Source organism: Desmodus rotundus, chromosome 2, assembly GCF_022682495.2.
Source record: "Desmodus rotundus isolate HL8 chromosome 2, HLdesRot8A.1, whole genome shotgun sequence".
Classification (NCBI taxonomy): domain Eukaryota; kingdom Metazoa; phylum Chordata; class Mammalia; order Chiroptera; family Phyllostomidae; genus Desmodus; species Desmodus rotundus.
The window spans coordinates 173,802,532-173,819,366 of record NC_071388.1 but is presented as its reverse complement, the minus strand read 5'-3'; the positions used below and the strand labels follow the sequence as shown (position 1 = coordinate 173,819,366).

The following is a 16,835-nucleotide window of genomic DNA, read 5'->3' as shown; positions in this document are numbered from 1 at the left end:
TTCAACACAAATTTTCTACTTCTATTAGTTTTAAGGATAAATTAGCATTAAAAACAATTGACTATCTAGATGGGTATAGGCAGTCTCCAACTTTCAAATAGATTATGCTCCAAACAGTATGCTCAGAACTCATTTTCCCATTAAAAAAAAAAAGTCATACATAATAGCTTTCTCAGATTATCCTCAAATATTAACCAACAATGTATTTTAGGTAAAATATCAATATATTGACTCCAAATCTGTTCACCTTTATAAATTATTTCTCTGGGAAAATGGATTTCACTCTAACATCTTTTTCCTACCTGCATGGAGGTGAAATAGTTTTATTTCTGGCAACGCTAATTGGAAAAATTATTCTGAGAACAGAGGAAGAACTTCTCTGCAGGAATCACCTTTCCAGGTGACCTGAAAAGGTTAATATTCAGAGGTTTTAAATCACCTCATTCTAGGGATGAAAAGAGCAATCCTTATGCCTATCGACTTAGACTTTCCACTGTCTGCTTATATACACAACAAAGCATTTGTCAAGTTGGGAACTGCCTATATTACAATCATCAATTTTTTAAAAAAGATTGGATTAGTGTTTAAAATAATGGTAGTTGTTTTTAATATACTCACGGGTAGCAAATTTTATGATTATGTTTCCTGGATTCATAATCAATATATTTAAATTACTTTTAGTTTCAGAATTAAACATAGCAATGTGTTTATAAAGCACAAAAAAATTTAAACAGTACTAAAAAAGTGTAAAAAAGTGTGAGATGCTGCTTTCACTTTAAATTCCAAAGCAAGTCCTCATATCTATTATCAATAGATCTATCTACCATCTCTCTGACAATTTCACTATCAGATATGCCAAAATAACTCCTCAGAAGGCACCATAATGAAAAAGTCCTTTGCACAGAAAGCTCATGAACACTAAAAATAAACTTTACTGTAAAAATGTACAGCTAGCTAGAAATTATTTCCTTCTCTACACAAATAAAACAGTACTGAAGACTCAAAATTCCTAATGCTTATTCCAATATGGAACTAAAATCTACAGTTTATAAGGTTAACAGAATCAAGAACCTTGTAGTGATAAGATAAACCCAAACTGGCAGCAGTGCTTCATAGCATGCCAAGACTTTGAAGGACCTCAGTTAAATACTTAAACCTCAAATGACTTAAAATTCCAGGACATTCCCAGGAGATATCTAGAACAAATATCATCCAGCCCCCCAAAGAAAAGAAAAATAAATAAAATTACATATATACATACAAATAAATTTGCAAGGCTGACGCTGGAATTCTTTGGATATTTCAACCTAAGCCTATAGTCTGAAAAAAGCCAATGTCTTAGAGTAGTATTTACAATTTTATACTAGTTTTCATTTTATTAGTAGTTTAAAATACGATTGACCTCTTTGGGATCCATTACAAACATGCTGTCCATTAAATCATTAAGTAATTCAGACTAGTAGGAACATATTAATGAAGATAAATAATAAACAAGCAAATACGAAAATCAAAATAAATATTCTCAATCAGCAAAATCAAGGCATTAATCTCCAGTTATCTTTAGTTCTTAAGTATTTGAAGAAAATTAAAATAGTCAAAAGCCTATGTATTAATACATCTAAAGAGAGGAGAGAAGCAAATGAAGAATTGTAAATCTAAGGAATACAGGCTGTCTTAAACTCTCATTTTATAATGTCATCTAAATCACCTTGAAAGAAAGAAACGAGAGACCATGCTGAGAAAGCCTGCAAGACATTCAGATGAACTGGCGCTCAATTTCAGCCATGACAGGACAAAGAGTATTCTCCATTTAAACTGAATGCAATCTCCAGGTGCTGTACACTGGAAACAACCATGGCTGCATTTCCTTAGAGCAGTTTCAAAGTAAGTATACAATCACCCCAATGTATTAAGAGAACCTTAATGTGCACCAAGTTCTTCAAACAATTGATGTTTATAAAACCCCGATTTTGTTTCAGTTATACAGGAAACACTGGCCTTAAAAGATGCAATTTTGTTTTAAAATAAAAACCACCATATAGCATAGCAATCACCATTAAATGTTTGTCAGAAATTTTTACTTTTTAAAAAGATCTTTGTCTAGCATGACACCATCTGATGTTGTTTGAAGAGTTAATCTTAACATATCCATACACTCTTTCAACCTGGGATCAGACGTTCGCAATCCTGTAGATTTGAGTGCCTGTTTTTAAAAAAATAAGAGTTTGTAAATATATAGTGCAAATAATGTATATGCTTATTCCAACTAAAAGTTTTTATTCCTGTACATAAAAACTTCTACCCAACACCTGAATATGTATATGGCATTTTAGTGTCACTATTACCCACTTTCTGGACAAGTTTCTCATTCTTTCTTTCATTTTCTTTCACTGATTACCTTGAAATGAGCATAATGAAAATTTGAAAACATAGTAAGAGAAATAGTGTCAGTCAGAATCTACATGTTAAATGACCTTTAAGACTACATTTCAATAAATCTGTATTACTGATTCAGTACTACTTTTAAAGAGTTTAAGACAGAAAAATATAGAAACTTACTGTAATAAATTTATGAACTGGTATTTTCTCTTGTCCTTCTGCAATTGTATAGAACAGCAAATCTTCCAAGCTAGGTAACAGACCCTGTTTTATTTTACTAAAGGGGAGAAAAGAAGACAAAATTAATCCTTGCGTGAAGATTCTAATAGATTTACCTACATCTATTATTAAATACTCACTAAACCAGGCTATAACTGAACTGATCTACTCATTAAGTATACATATTATATAGATTTATCAAAATCAAACCAGTATTACTGAAACCACACTGAAAAACAAGTAAATGATGATTCATTAAGGAGTACAGATATTTTTTAATTCCAGGTTTTAAAACCTTGATTACCATTTCTTGCTGTGCTAATGCCTAGCCATCCCATACAGCAGCACCTTCCTGCACAGCCTAATATAATCACCTAATATTAATTACAGAGCTCCGCAAAAGTTCAGGTAAGAGTCAAAACTTTGTTTTTTTAAAATGACTATATTTACATATTATTCAAATATTAACCTGACTGCAAAATGTGAGGGAGATAGCAATTAAGTACTAGACAGTAAAGATTAGCAGGTAAGTTCTCAAATCCTGGCTATAATACTTAAACTAAGTCAGTTACTTGTGTAAATTGACCTTTCTGTGATTCAGTTTCCTCATTTGAGAAAGGTAGATAATAGCACCTAGCTCACAGGGTTATTCTGAGGAACAGTCAACTTACACATTCAATACCTTAAGAACACTGCCTGGCAGAGAGTAAATACTCAACTGATGGTACCTACAGTTACTATTTCTAAAGTGTTCTAGGCTTACATATACAGATCAAATGCCACAAATCAGAAAGCCTGTTAAAATAAAAATTTTTATCATTAAAATCTTAATTAACTAACTAGTAAAATGCTACGATTAACCAAACTTTTAAACAAGACAAGAAAGGAACTTTTTCCTATACATTCAGAAGCTTTCAAGTAAACAAACTACAATAAACATATTAAATGTCTTCTTTTGGGGGGGTTCTGAAACTGAAATTAACACATTTCATTGTTCTGTCCACCAATACTGTCAATAAGCATTACAGTGATGTTATAAGGACTACAGATCTAAGACAGATTAATCTGTTCCCCACCCATATTTATTAAAATGGGGGAGAAATACATACATCTGTGTATATACATATATATCTGTAAAATATTCTGGAAAGGACTTTACCTGTATTCAAGTAAGCAAGAGAGAAAATTAGAGATAAAGGAAGGAGGGAATTAAGAATACTTGCTTTCTTAAATTCAGACCTTAAGTCAATTCTGGACTAGCCTTTAATATAATGGCAACTTTAAAAGGAAAATTCTGTAGTTACTTTTGTAAAATAAACTGTTACACAGCATAAATCTGTTTAAATTTGTTTTTATACTGTTAAAAAAGCTTTTCTAGGTGTCCAAGTATGTACCGGATTACCCAAAGATTACATAATAGTTCCATACCTTAGTTAAGACTGATCACATGTATTTAGTAATTACTTAATTACTTCCCTATCATTAGTGATCCATATATTTCTATCTTAAAAAATAGAAAATAGAGTTGGTTCAGAGCATGTACATTTATACATGTAAATCTATAATTTCTCCTAAAATATTAATGTTAACATTAACATAATTTATATGTATTTTCAAAGCTGTTACAACTTTTCAGTTTTTTAAAGTCAACCTTAAAATATATGCATTTTGGGCCAAGATTTTAAATAAATTTTACACATATCATAATTTAGTGATATATCCTGGATATATAATTATTCCCTGAAACAATTTTGGCTACTAGAAAGCTTTTTAAAATGTATTTCTGGCCCTGGACAGATGGCTCAATTGGTTGAAATGTCATCCCATACGATAAAAGGTTGTGGGTTCGGTCACCAGTTGGGGTGTGTGGGAGGCAACCAATCTATGTGTCTGTTTCTCTCTAAAAATAGCCCCGAGTGAGGATTAAAAAAATGTATCTGCAATATTTAAAAAAGAAGAGCTAAAATTAATGAATAACTTACATTCTAAATACTCTCAGAGCATGCATTCTAATGTAGTCCCTCCAATGATCTTACGACATAAGGTGTTTTTATTAACCAAAATACAGTACGGTTCCTGGTACATAGTAGAAGCTTAATAAATTTACTATTTGTTGAAAAAATGTATGACTCCATCTCCATTTCACAAATGAGGAAACAGAGGCTCAGACACATGAAACTTCCCAAGACTGTATAGTGGCAGAGATGGATTTCTGTTAATGCAGAGCCCAAGCCATTTACCACTATAGGATACTGGGCTTCAAATTTACTATCTAGTTATTAGTTGTTATTACTGTTATAATATAGTTTTTCTTGACCATACCCATATCTAACACCATTAAAGTGTTCAACAATACTAATAATTTAATATTTAAAGAAAAATTGAGCCAGAAAATCAGTGAAAAATTTGAACATACCAATTATTAACAGAAAATGGTTTGTCAAATAAACTTCAGACAGTGGTAGTTTACCACTTTACAAAACTGCAGAATAAGGTTTCTATGTATTTATCACACCAGTAAATGGTTTTTGCTTTGCTTAAAAGCTATATAAATAGCATAAAATACATATATACTTCTTTAGCTTATAGAGCATAGTGTCCCCCCCACCAAAAAAAAGAAAAAGAAAAATGACTGTATTATTGCCACAGCTAGCAAGAAAGATAGTTATTTGCTTTTGGACGAGACTAAATTTTATCCACAAGAGAGAGATTTAAGCCATCTCTAAAAACTATTCTCACAAAATAAATCGTAAAAATTAATAAAAATAAAATACTACCTATCTTAGCATTCAGAAGCTCAGACTCTGATCTGAGAATGAGTTATCGTCAACAATCTGGTGAACAAATGTATAGACTGTCCCCAAACCTTCACACAGGTAGAAATTACTCCAAAGATCTTTCTTGTCCCCTTTTTCTCCTCAAATTGAGTATGGCTTTCTGACAACACTTTACAATAACATATTTTGCTATTAAAATTCAAAAGCTAAAAACTCAGTTTTCAGTAACTAGAAAATCCTATTTAAGTTTTAATGAACAAAAAAAGATTACAGCAGTCTTTCAAACCATAACATTAACATTTTAGTGTTGTGATTAATATTAATACAATATTAATAAACCCAAGTGACCCCTGCAGATACCCTCGAGAAAAACATAAAATTGTAATGACACTCAACAATTAAAACTGAACATTGATTAATAATTCCAAAGAAAAAATCCTTGTTTTGTACTTTTATTCCTTCCATTTTATCGTCTCATTTCCTTTCTAATTTCTGCCTAGTAGATCCATTCACTATCACTTTGTTCCTTCTTTTACCCATTCCTTCCCCTACTTTACCTCACAAAATATCTGCCTAAAAATACAGAAATGATTTCTTTAAAAAAATCCCCACGTATTTAACTGCCATCTATGACATGTACAATGCTGTTAGTTGTTGCTTACAACCTAAAAGGGAAATAGAACACATATGTAAGGTAGGATTATGGGAAAAGATCTATGGGACCCAATCACTGAAATCACTGTGGACTAATAAGGTCAAGCTTTTTTAGAATAGGTAGAATTTGAATTAGACTTGAAAGCTGGGTAGGAGCTGGAAACATGCCAACAAATGGGGATTTCAGGCAAAGGAAATAGAACTACCAAAGCAACGAAGGTAAGCATTCACTGCATGTTTATAAAGAACAGCAAACAATCAACACTTAGGATATATGAATTAAAGTACCTTTTTCTACCTACAAGTTATTAAAATACCTAATTTTCATGGTTGGAAGAAATCTATGTTAAGTCAACTAATAAATGACAAACTACCACCCCAAAAATGATCTTTAAAAACAATTTTTTATTTCTAAATGTTTATCATTTTGAATTTAGTGATCTTACTGTGTTCATCATCACTAGTAAACAGCATATTAAACCTGTGAGGTTGAAAGTTGAACTGAAGGTAGCTGGTAGCTAACCATATACCATTATATGTCTGACAAAGTGACAAATTCTACTTACTCTCCAAGTCACTTTACCCCAAGGGTTATTGTTGGTGGAATATAAAAGTAAGATCTTACATACTTTGAAAATTTACTGTTTAAAAAAAAAAAGCTGTTGTTTTATCTTAAAATCCTAGGCAGTAAAGCAAGGTGGGTAAACAGTTCCCAATTTACAGATAAGGGCAGTCTCAAAATCAAGCACATGTCCAATGTCACACACCTCTTGAGCCACTGGACCAAAATTAGTCTAAGAGATCTGGTTCTTGGTTTCCAGTCCTATGTCCTTCCTGCTGTGTCAATGAAAAAGGGGCCACATACTAAACCTGAAAGGCTGGGGGGAGGCCCACGTGGTGGGTCTTACAAACCCAGAAATGGAAAGTAACCACATATGGTGGCCTAACTAAAAGCAGGTCATGGTGGATGATCACCCTAAATTTACAGCTTTCTTGACAAAGGTCAATTTTTACCCTTGAAAATGTCAGATGATTAAATTTTTGTTCTGCCTTGTTAAAACTGCATCCTGAAAAAAGTAAGGATGAGATTATATTAAATTAGGGCTGCTGTTCTGATTGGACTTTATTGAAATTTATTCAAGAGCAAGCCAAAGTAAGAAGCACAAAAGCTAGCTTTATTGAGGAAATGGCTGGGCTATTCATACCAGCTAATAATAATTTGTCCACATGTACAGCTTCAGAAGTCTAACAGGTGGTGGTGGGGCTGGGGGGGGGCAATCTGGCTGTCTCTGATGGAGGGATGAGTACATGGCAGATCATGTCTCCAATGTCCAACTCTGTTTGTCCTTCTAACCAGGTATTCCTTTAGTCAAGCATCCTTTAATAAACCATTCTAGTTGTCAAAATACAGGTATTATATGAATTCTGTGAACACTGACACCACAGCAGAGATGTTTTCTTTGAAATAACTAATACATATGAGTAGATATTAATAAAAGGCAAACTTAAGCTACTCATAATACAAAACAGCTCTGAAGATGGAATGGGCTGCCTGCTAAGGAAGTGAATTCTCTTGTCAAGAAGTATTCAAGTAAAAAATGAGTAACAGCCTATAAGGGAATTTTTATAAAAGGAGAGAGAAGTACATTAGCTGGGGAGATGGTATTTTAAGGTCTCTTCCAATCTTGAACCTCAGAAAGTAATCAATTCAACACAGTGTTTTACTAATCTGCTAATACTAGATTTTTTAAAAAGTCCTAATAATGTATGAATTTGATTAGGTCTTTTAATATCTGTGGCCAGTTTATAAAATATATAAAATGAGGGGGAATTAGATGTCTTTATAATCATTTCCAACTTTAATTCTCAGTTTTTGGATTGCTAAAACAGATCTCCAATAGATCTCCTAAATTCCTACACTAAAGACCATAAATTTTATTGACTCAGGACCTATGTACATGTAAAGGACTTATGTACACACATTTTATACATAAAGCTCACCTGGGTTCTTTTAAAAAGTAAGGGGAGTACTTAATGTCACCAAATTGTATACTTACAAAATGTTACACCAGTAAATTTTATATTTATTTTACCACATTTCTCTTAAAGCTAAGGGCAATTGGATATAGAAGGTGAGAGTGAAAATAGCTATAGTAGAGACATTAAGGACAGGAACAAGATATAGAAACTGATAAAAAGATACAAAAATACCAGAAGAACAAACTCATTCAAAGCAGAACCAATCAGAGTATGAAAAAGAATACCTTACATAACCAAACACAGTTTAGTGCAGGGGCCACTAACAGCAAACTATAGCAGGGGACTACCTGTTTTTGTAAATAAAGTTTTATTTTAAGACAGCCATGACTTATTCATTTACCTATCGTCTGTGGCTGTTTTGTTACAACAGCTGATTTGAAAAGTTTTAACAGGGATTAGATAGCCTGCAAAGCCAAGATTATGTACTATTTGGCCGTTCAGAGAAAGTTTGCCAACACTTGGCTTAGAGCATCACTGTGTTTTAGCACTGTGTAGTAATGCTCACTTATAGTAAACATAATGGGAAATGTCTGACCCCATCCGTTATAATGTTTTAAAATGGGAGAAAAATATGCAACATTTTCTAAGGAGACTTATACCAAGAATAGTTTAGAAATAAAAAATTGCAGTGAACATAACTGAATAATCCCGATAAATAGCAACAGTACAAACCTATTCATAATCTTTTTTCATGTAAGTGGTGCTTACTATCATACATACCAGCAACAGGATATTAGGTGAGCAGACTAGAAGAGAATAGCAGAGATTAACAATTTAAAATTTAACAGTGTGGCCCTGCCTGGTGTGGCTCAGTGGATTGAGCACCTGCCTGCAGGCTGAAAATCTGCCAGTTAGATTCCTGGTCAGGGCACATGCCTAGGTTGCAGGCCAGGTCCTCAGTTTGGGGCATGCGAGAGGCAACTGATCTGTTGTTTCTCTCCCTCTCTCCCTATTTTCCCCGCTCTCTAAAAAAAATAAATAAAACCTTTTAAAAAATAAATAAAATTTAACAGTGTGGTTCTTCTGATTGAGATTATATATACTTATATATAACCATTACATATACTTATAAAGGGAAGTCTTAAAAGTAACTTATAAGGACACAAGAAAAATAATGTTCAGCCTCACAAACCACAACTGCTATTATTATTGCATCCTATTTCCCTCTATCACTTTTTAAAGCATTTTTTTTCAAAAGCTTAAGATCACTTGAGATATCATTAAAAAATCTGCATTCTAACTTTTGGCCTAACGTTATATTTTCTTTATATCCATAAAAAGAATCTGTATGCATTTTAAATAACCAAGTAAGAGACTTTCATGTAGATGTACCCTAATTTAACCATTCCACTAATGTTACGCACAAGTTTCCCCCCACTTTTCTGTGCCAAAATATTAGTAAATAAATCTTTCTATACTTAGCTTACCTTGTTCACCCTAGAGAATATATTTACAGTTCTTCATACAATTTAAAAACTGTTCTTCAGAAAGTCTGTACTTTTAATAACTCCTAACAAGAATCTAAGGAAATACCTACGTCACTCAAAATATCCTTATCAATATGATAACTTAAAAATCTTCTTTAGAGGCCTGTACTAAAAATTAGTATGCAAAAAATGTATTTCTAAATCCTGAAAGTTATCAACTTTTGTTCATTATGCAATATCAATAGTTCTGTATTTTAAAATTAAGTGTTTTTACTATAAACATTTTTTTAGTAAGCAGTAATGTAACATACTTACCAGGAATACATCCCAAAGGAAGCCAAGACACATTAACATTTCGTTTCTACTACATTGTAGGTGGTCAGAAAAACCACCCAGTAATCAGTCATATGCACTGTTTCATAACCAAAGCAATTTTACATCTGAGTAGATTCCAGGACAAAAATCGTACTAACAGCATCTCTACTTGAAAGCTATTTACCTCACTTAGAGATACCAATAATTAATAACTATTTTTATAAATATAAAGTTCACTAGGCTTTCTTAAGCATTCCTTTTCAAGAAAAGATTATTTGTTTTTGTTTGTTTGTTTAGGGAGGGAAGGAGGTAGGGAGGAAGAGGGAGAGAACAATCCAAGTAAGAAACATTGACTGGTTGCCTCTATAATGTGCCCCGACAGGGGACTGAACCCACAACAGACATGCCCCCTGACCAGGAATCAAATCAGCTTTCACTTTGCCAAAGGATGTCCAAGCAACTGAGCCACACAAGTCAGGGCAAACATTCCTCTTAGTATCAAATGACTTAAAAAGTGACAAGGCACAGACAAGAAACTCCTTGGTTTATATAGGATTTAGAGATTGAGCTCCTTAAAGAATACAAATCCTACAATTAGACTTTCAGTTTCTACAGACATAATTTTGCTTTACCTCAGTACTACAAGAAGGTACTGGTACATAGCTTTTTACCAATTTTGAATAGTTTTTTTTAAAAACTCTAAGAAACCCACAAATATCTTCAAGAAATTTCTCTTCAAGGTGACATTTACCTTTTCCAGACTAAAATAGTGTCCTACCCTTGCCTCTCCCTCCCCAATAACTTTTCCCTACATATTGTCTCCCCCAAAATGATTAAATTTTATTTGATTGTCATATCCTGAATTAGTTGATTCTGAGGTAGACAGACTTCTTTGTGAAACAGTAAAGCCTGAAAACAAGAAGCTAAAACTCAAGGAGACTAAATTTCTCGATCTAATGCATGCTCTTTCAGTGAACCTCATCTGAACATTTTTAGTAGCATGCAGTTTAATTACAGATCATGTATAGATGTATTGACGGCTAAATAGATGTGTGGTTTAATGTAAACATTATGCAGCAAAAGTGGTATATGTGTTACGATGCCATTAAAACAAAACTCACTGGTAACTAATCAAAAAATTTTTTTAATATTGAGGAAATCACAAATAAAATGACTGAGGGGGTTCACTGAGAAAACCCCTATCGAAATTAATTACACTTTCAATTTTGATTTTAGCTTAAATGAAATGAAAATATGCTTTTACAAATTAAAAACAAATGCATTATTAAATGATCATAACAGAATGTCATCTATTTCAACAGAGGTTGCCTTTTGATTCCAAAATGTATTATCTATATCTGCCAAACGCTATCTCAATTTTATTATCAGTACGATTCTACAGACCTAATTAAAATTTTGCTAAAATGCATAAGTATTTAATCTTACTTTGAAATTCAATTCTCAACAGAATGTAAAGATTCTCTGGCCCTCACTTTCCATTTCTTAAGAATATAAACTTCTGAAACAAAATCATAGTATCTGAAGGTAGCTGAAATCACTTTTGTGTGCACTTTCACTTTTAGTGTATTTTTAATTATTCTATTTTAATTACAAAATATTTTTGAAATGCCATGACATTGTATAGGTGAGCATACATACAATTATTGCATAAGAATATGCAGTTTTCCTATATAAATCCTAAATCCTATATAAAGTTGGTAACTTTCAAACTGCTCTCCCAAATAGCTGAACTAATTTATACTTTACCAACATTGTAAGAGTTCCCATTTCCCACAACCTTTGCATTACTTGATTTAACTTAACATCTCCCAATCTGTTAGAGAAAAAATGATGTTGTTTTAATGGAATACTTTCAACGTTGTAGAACATGGGTATGATTACTTATTTTCTAAAGAGCATTACAAGTATTGCTATTTTCCCAGCCTGGTCCTTCTGTTTTATCACTCATTTCCTTTCTAATTAAATAATAAAATGCCCGCTCATCCTCACCTGCTAATCCCTCGCAGGGACCCTAGAATATACTTCTGAGCTTTACAGAAATGAAGTATGGCATGTGTGACAGAGAAAAGACACTATGATAAAAATGACTATGTTAAGATAAGCATTGGTATAAAGGTTAATCAAGAATCTTCAATGCTATAGCACGGTCTGTGACTTTTTTATAATACTTATTCCAGTGATATTTTGAAATTAAGTCTGTAATTAATCTCAAAACAATATGCAAAATAGATTGAAATGAGACAAGAGAATGGATATGGGGCCCTTGCCAGGTGGTTCAGATGGTTGGAGCCTTGTCCCATTGATCAAAGGTTGCGGGTTCAATTCCTGGTCAGGGTGAGTACAGGAGACACCCAAATGAAGCTTCTATCTCACATTGGTGTCTTTGTCTCTCTCTCTCCCCCCATTCCTCCCCTCTTCTTCTCCCCTAAAATCAATTAAAAAATATCCTTGGGTGAGGATTAAAAAGAAGAAGAATTGATATGGGGGTACAGATTTTAAATTTGAAGTCATCAGATATGTGGAGGTAAATGAGAGAACAGAGCTTGGAGGGGAGATAGTATTACCTACACAAAGACAACAGTCAAAACAGAGAGAAGGGATATGCTCTTGAGAAGGCAGACAAATGAAAAGAAGCAAAGGCCTAAGCCTCAGGGTTTAACCAGTGAACAAATTCAAAAAGTCAGGAAAGTAGAGAGACAACTTAAAAACTGTGAGAGCTGAGCAAAGTGGTTTCAAAATGACAGAATAACAAAATCAAACAAGAGCACTACATGGAAAACTGGACAGAGATCATTATATTTTTCTGTAAGATATTAAAGATAGTAGTAAAACCTTAATCTAAACCAAATCGAAGTTGGTTGAAGGAGATGGCAAATCCTAGAATGACAATAACTCAAAGAGTTTAACCATGGGAAAAAGATAAGTAGGTAACTTGTTTATATCCCATTGCTTTCTATAATATAAGGTTGATAAAATATAGTTAGACCAAGGTAATAAGGAAAAGCAAATACCCAGCCATGTGAACTAATAAAATTGCTATATTTAAGTATTAAATTCAATCCAAGCTTACTGGTAACCAGGGCAAAAGGGTAAACAGTGCAAATCACATAGTTTCCTACAAGAAACAGTTTCTCAACATAAATTTTTTTCTAGAAACTAAAAAAGTTCCTCATGTGTGAGCCTAAAATTCAAAGACCCATGTCCTTGTCAGGTTTTACAATAGCAAACAATTTTATTCTTATTTAATAAAGTTATGTTATACTTAACACATGCCAAATACTGTTCTAAGTAAATCCTTTGCAAAATATTAACTCATTTTTCACCTGGCTATTTCTTTTAGTAATCCTCTATAAAACCTCACAGAGTCCTGAGTGAGTGCTGGCATTCCAGGTGGCTTGCTGACTGATGGCGATGCTTTGCAAGCTGAGCATTACAAAGGATAACAGGATCAACTGGAGGCTTACCTCCCAGCATAAGAAAAATGTTTATTACATAAAGGCAAAATGAGAGAAATCAAAGTAGGAAAGCTACATTTGAAGAGCAGATCATTCAGAAAACTGGATCTTTAACCAGATTAATATTTTTTTCACAATCTTAAGACCAGTGCTCTTCACTTTATACATAAACTGGAGACAGCTGGGGTTCACTCTTGAAATCCTTGACTGAAAGCTCTCAGGGTTATGGTATACAGGCATGCCTCATTTTCTTGCATTTAGCTTTACTGTACTTCGCAGGTGTGGCATTTTTGGTTTTTCCCCAAACTGAAGGCAAGACCAGCAAAAAGAGTACAACTTGCTTGTTATTGCAATACTCACTTTATTACAACAGTGTGTAAGTGAACCCACAATATCTTCAAGGTATGCTTGTTTGAATCAGTCCAGCTATTACTCCAACTTTGGTGGCAAAAAACCAAAGACTCTCCTTTGAACTAAGGTATACAAAATTATCTTATTAGCCACTCAAACTCCCAGGACATCTGAGCAAATATTCTTGAAGGATTCCCTGGCCTAGACTGATTTTCTCTGGGGGCTGGGGAGACAGGACAGGACATTTTTTAATGTAGGGATTGTCAGTTAAGTATAAGTCAGTAAGTAATTATTATCAGCCAAAATAGTGTTTCAAAGTTATTGTTAACAAGAGATCATTTAGAAAGCAATGAAGGTTCAAGCTTCTGGAAAACATGTCAATCATAAAAGGGGCTCAGATTCCTGACAAGGGAAATAAAAGGGGGCCACTAGAGACCCTGAAGACAGACTGGAAGGCATTTTCAATAAAAGGCAGTTCCTACCTTATAGTCTTCAGGGACAACTTTTAAATGCCAGTAATTGCATTTGGCAATTCTGTAACTTTGGGCACAGGTATTTAAACTAGTTACATGTCTGATAAAACAGATGATGTTCAATAAAAGTGAGTACCATATGAGATTAACCATACACATTCCAGTCTCTAAAAAACATTAGAGGTAGAAATTTCACAAAAGTCTAGCTTTTGAGATCTTGAAGGGATCTGAGTTATCTAACTGAAGATGTTAAATACGAGCCTATGGTCATAAGGTTCCTTACTCTGTAGCATGTCATCATTATCACATAATACCACAAATTTTGCCCATCAAGCAATTTTTTTAAATAGTATTTTTTCAGTCTGGGAAAAGTTTAGTTTGGAATGTTTTAGTAAGGTTCCAACTTCAACTGCAGGAAATATTAAACAGACCTGATATTGAAAGTATTAAGAATCATACTTTCGATTTGGCTTAAGGTACTATGGAGCTGGAGAGAGTACATAAATAAAAAGGAGAAAAAACCGGTCGTATAATGTTAGTACAGTATCAGAAAAATAGTAAAGTATAAAGCAAGCAGGCAGGTAAATTTGTGTCCATTTATAACACACAAGACAAAACATCCAGGGAACTGCTTCACATGCTGTGTAAGAAAAACCCGTTTTAAGACTAAACTGTTGTGTGATACAAGTCAATTAACATCCTATCATTTTAAGTTAACTCGAATGTTTCGGTTAAGTCTTTTACCCATCACATTTCATCTTCGGAATTCTGAGTTTTATTTTTTAAAAATCGCCCACCTCACGCAGGACATCAGACAGGCCGAAGCCACAGCGCACACAGGTGGTCGGTAGCGCGTGCCCCATCTTCTCCACCACGTGACCTTTTTCCTCCCAATCCTGTTTCGGAAACATTATTTCCGGTGCCCCCGACGGCCCAACACAGGCCTGAAGGAGCCACCCTGTTAATATTAAGAATACTCTCCCACACTTGGCTTCCAAAGAGATGGTGGCAGAGAGCGAAGAATGGCAGACTGAGAGGAAACTCGAGCCTGGAAAAACGACGAGTCAGGAAGGCACAGGCTTTGCTGAACGCCCGACTCCTAAATGTCACTCTGTGTAGACTGTGGCATCACCCACGAAGGGCTGGGCGCGTGCCCAGCTACTGCAGCCCGGAGCCAGGGCGCGGCGCACGCGGCGTGGGTCAGGCAGCCACATCTCCAAGGTGGGGGCTGAACCACATGGATGCCTCCGCAGCTCCACCAGGGCGGCCCGGGCCAGGAAGCGAACCGTGGGCCCGCGGAGGGGCGCCTGCGGGGAAGGCTCGGGCGCAGCGAGGCCTAATCACGAGGTGTAGACAGCGCAGGCTGCCCGGCATCTCTTTCTTTCTCCTGGAACCTCCACTCCCATCCCGCCCCACAACAGGCCCCGCCCGGGCGGACCCTACGCGGAACAAGGCCTCCTCAGCCAGGGAGACACTCACTTTTCGCCTGAAGCCACCAGCTCCTTGCCCTCGCGGTTGCCAAACGCTTCCGTCTCCCCGGGGCCGTCCTTGGGACCGGGCGCTGGCGGGGCCGCGGGCGGCGACGCCCCTGGCTGCTGCGGCGGTTGCTGCTGCTGCTGCGTGCTCCCCTTGCCCAGCTCCTGGAGGATCTCTGAGGGGGAGCTGGACAGGCCCCGGGCAAGGAGCCCTGACAGCCGGCCGCCCCCGCCCCACCACGGGTAGAGCCGCACGGCGGCCGCCGAGCCTGCGGCCTCCGGTCCCCATCCCTGAGCGCGCCTACACAGCGTGGCGAGAGGCTGCCCCCGCCTCAAAGCCGCGCTGGGGACTGCAGATGGCCGCAGGAGAAGGTCCCGCAGTATCGCCGAACCTCGAAGCCGCATCATGCCGCCTGGTCAGTCGGTGCCGGCTGGACAGGGAAGGATGCTAGGGGCGTGGGCGGCCGCTCTCCTCCCGGGATGGGTTATCGCGCAGGAGGAGGAAAGGGCAAGCGAGGACACGCAAGGACAGGGGCAGCGACGTGGGTGTGGGTGTGGTTCCGCCTCCCGAAGCCTCTGCCTCCGCTTGCGCTCCTCTCACTGCGGAGGGCTCCGCACTAAGGCTGAAGTGTCGGGGAGGGCCCGAGACATTCCGCGCTCACCCTCCTAGGTAGGAGGGAAGACCCGGTGCTCTGCCCACTTCGCCTACTCCTATTGGTTCAGATTCTCAAACTCTCTTCTGATTGGGGACTAGAGCAGTCAAATTTATCTCGGCGCTTAATGCTCGAGGAAGCTGACGGGGGATTGGCTGGAGTCGGGGAGAGGAAGCAAACTGACGTGTGAGGCGGGGTGGGGGGAGAGCCAGGCCGGGCCTCAGAATAGCCCCTTCCTCTTGCTTTGCAAATGCTGAGGCTACCCTATTGGGGAGCAAGGGGCTGAGGAGTCTCGTTATTTACGAAGAGGGTGGACTCCTGGACTCTGGGACCTCAAACTGCGGGGGAGGCTGGGGCACGAGCCCCTGCTGCTGAGGGTCTGGGGGTCAGCATGGCTGACAAGAGCTCAGCTGGTCCACACTTGCACCTGGACCCCGGCTGTCGGGTAAGGGCGTGTGGCTACGCCTCTGAGGGCCGCGGTCCCGCGAAGGTAGCCCCAGACGAGCCTCATCCCTCTCCCAAACGTTACATTTACTCGAAACTTTCCATGGTTGGCGACTACCCCGATGTGAAGTGTTTTGGAAAAAATGAGCAAA

General features: G+C 36.8%; 1 protein-coding gene across 2 annotated transcripts in view; it reads right to left on the bottom strand.

The window, feature by feature from the left end:
- GLS (glutaminase) overlaps nucleotides 1-16,201 on the bottom strand; it is an 81,105-nt gene extending 64,904 nt beyond the window's left edge. The window contains exons 1-3 of one of the 2 annotated variants that reach the window (XM_024563941.3): nucleotides 15,591-16,201; nucleotides 2,560-2,656; nucleotides 2,082-2,203 (exon numbers count right to left, since the gene is read on the bottom strand). In XM_024563941.3, coding sequence (XP_024419709.2) covers nucleotides 2,082-2,203; nucleotides 2,560-2,656; nucleotides 15,591-15,994 — 623 coding nt within the window. In that variant the 5' untranslated portion in view covers nucleotides 15,995-16,201. The remainder of the gene's footprint in view (nucleotides 1-2,081; nucleotides 2,204-2,559; nucleotides 2,657-15,590) is intronic. The other variant, XM_024563942.3, reaches the window with a different exon arrangement.
- Nucleotides 16,202-16,835: the final 634 nt, after the last annotated feature.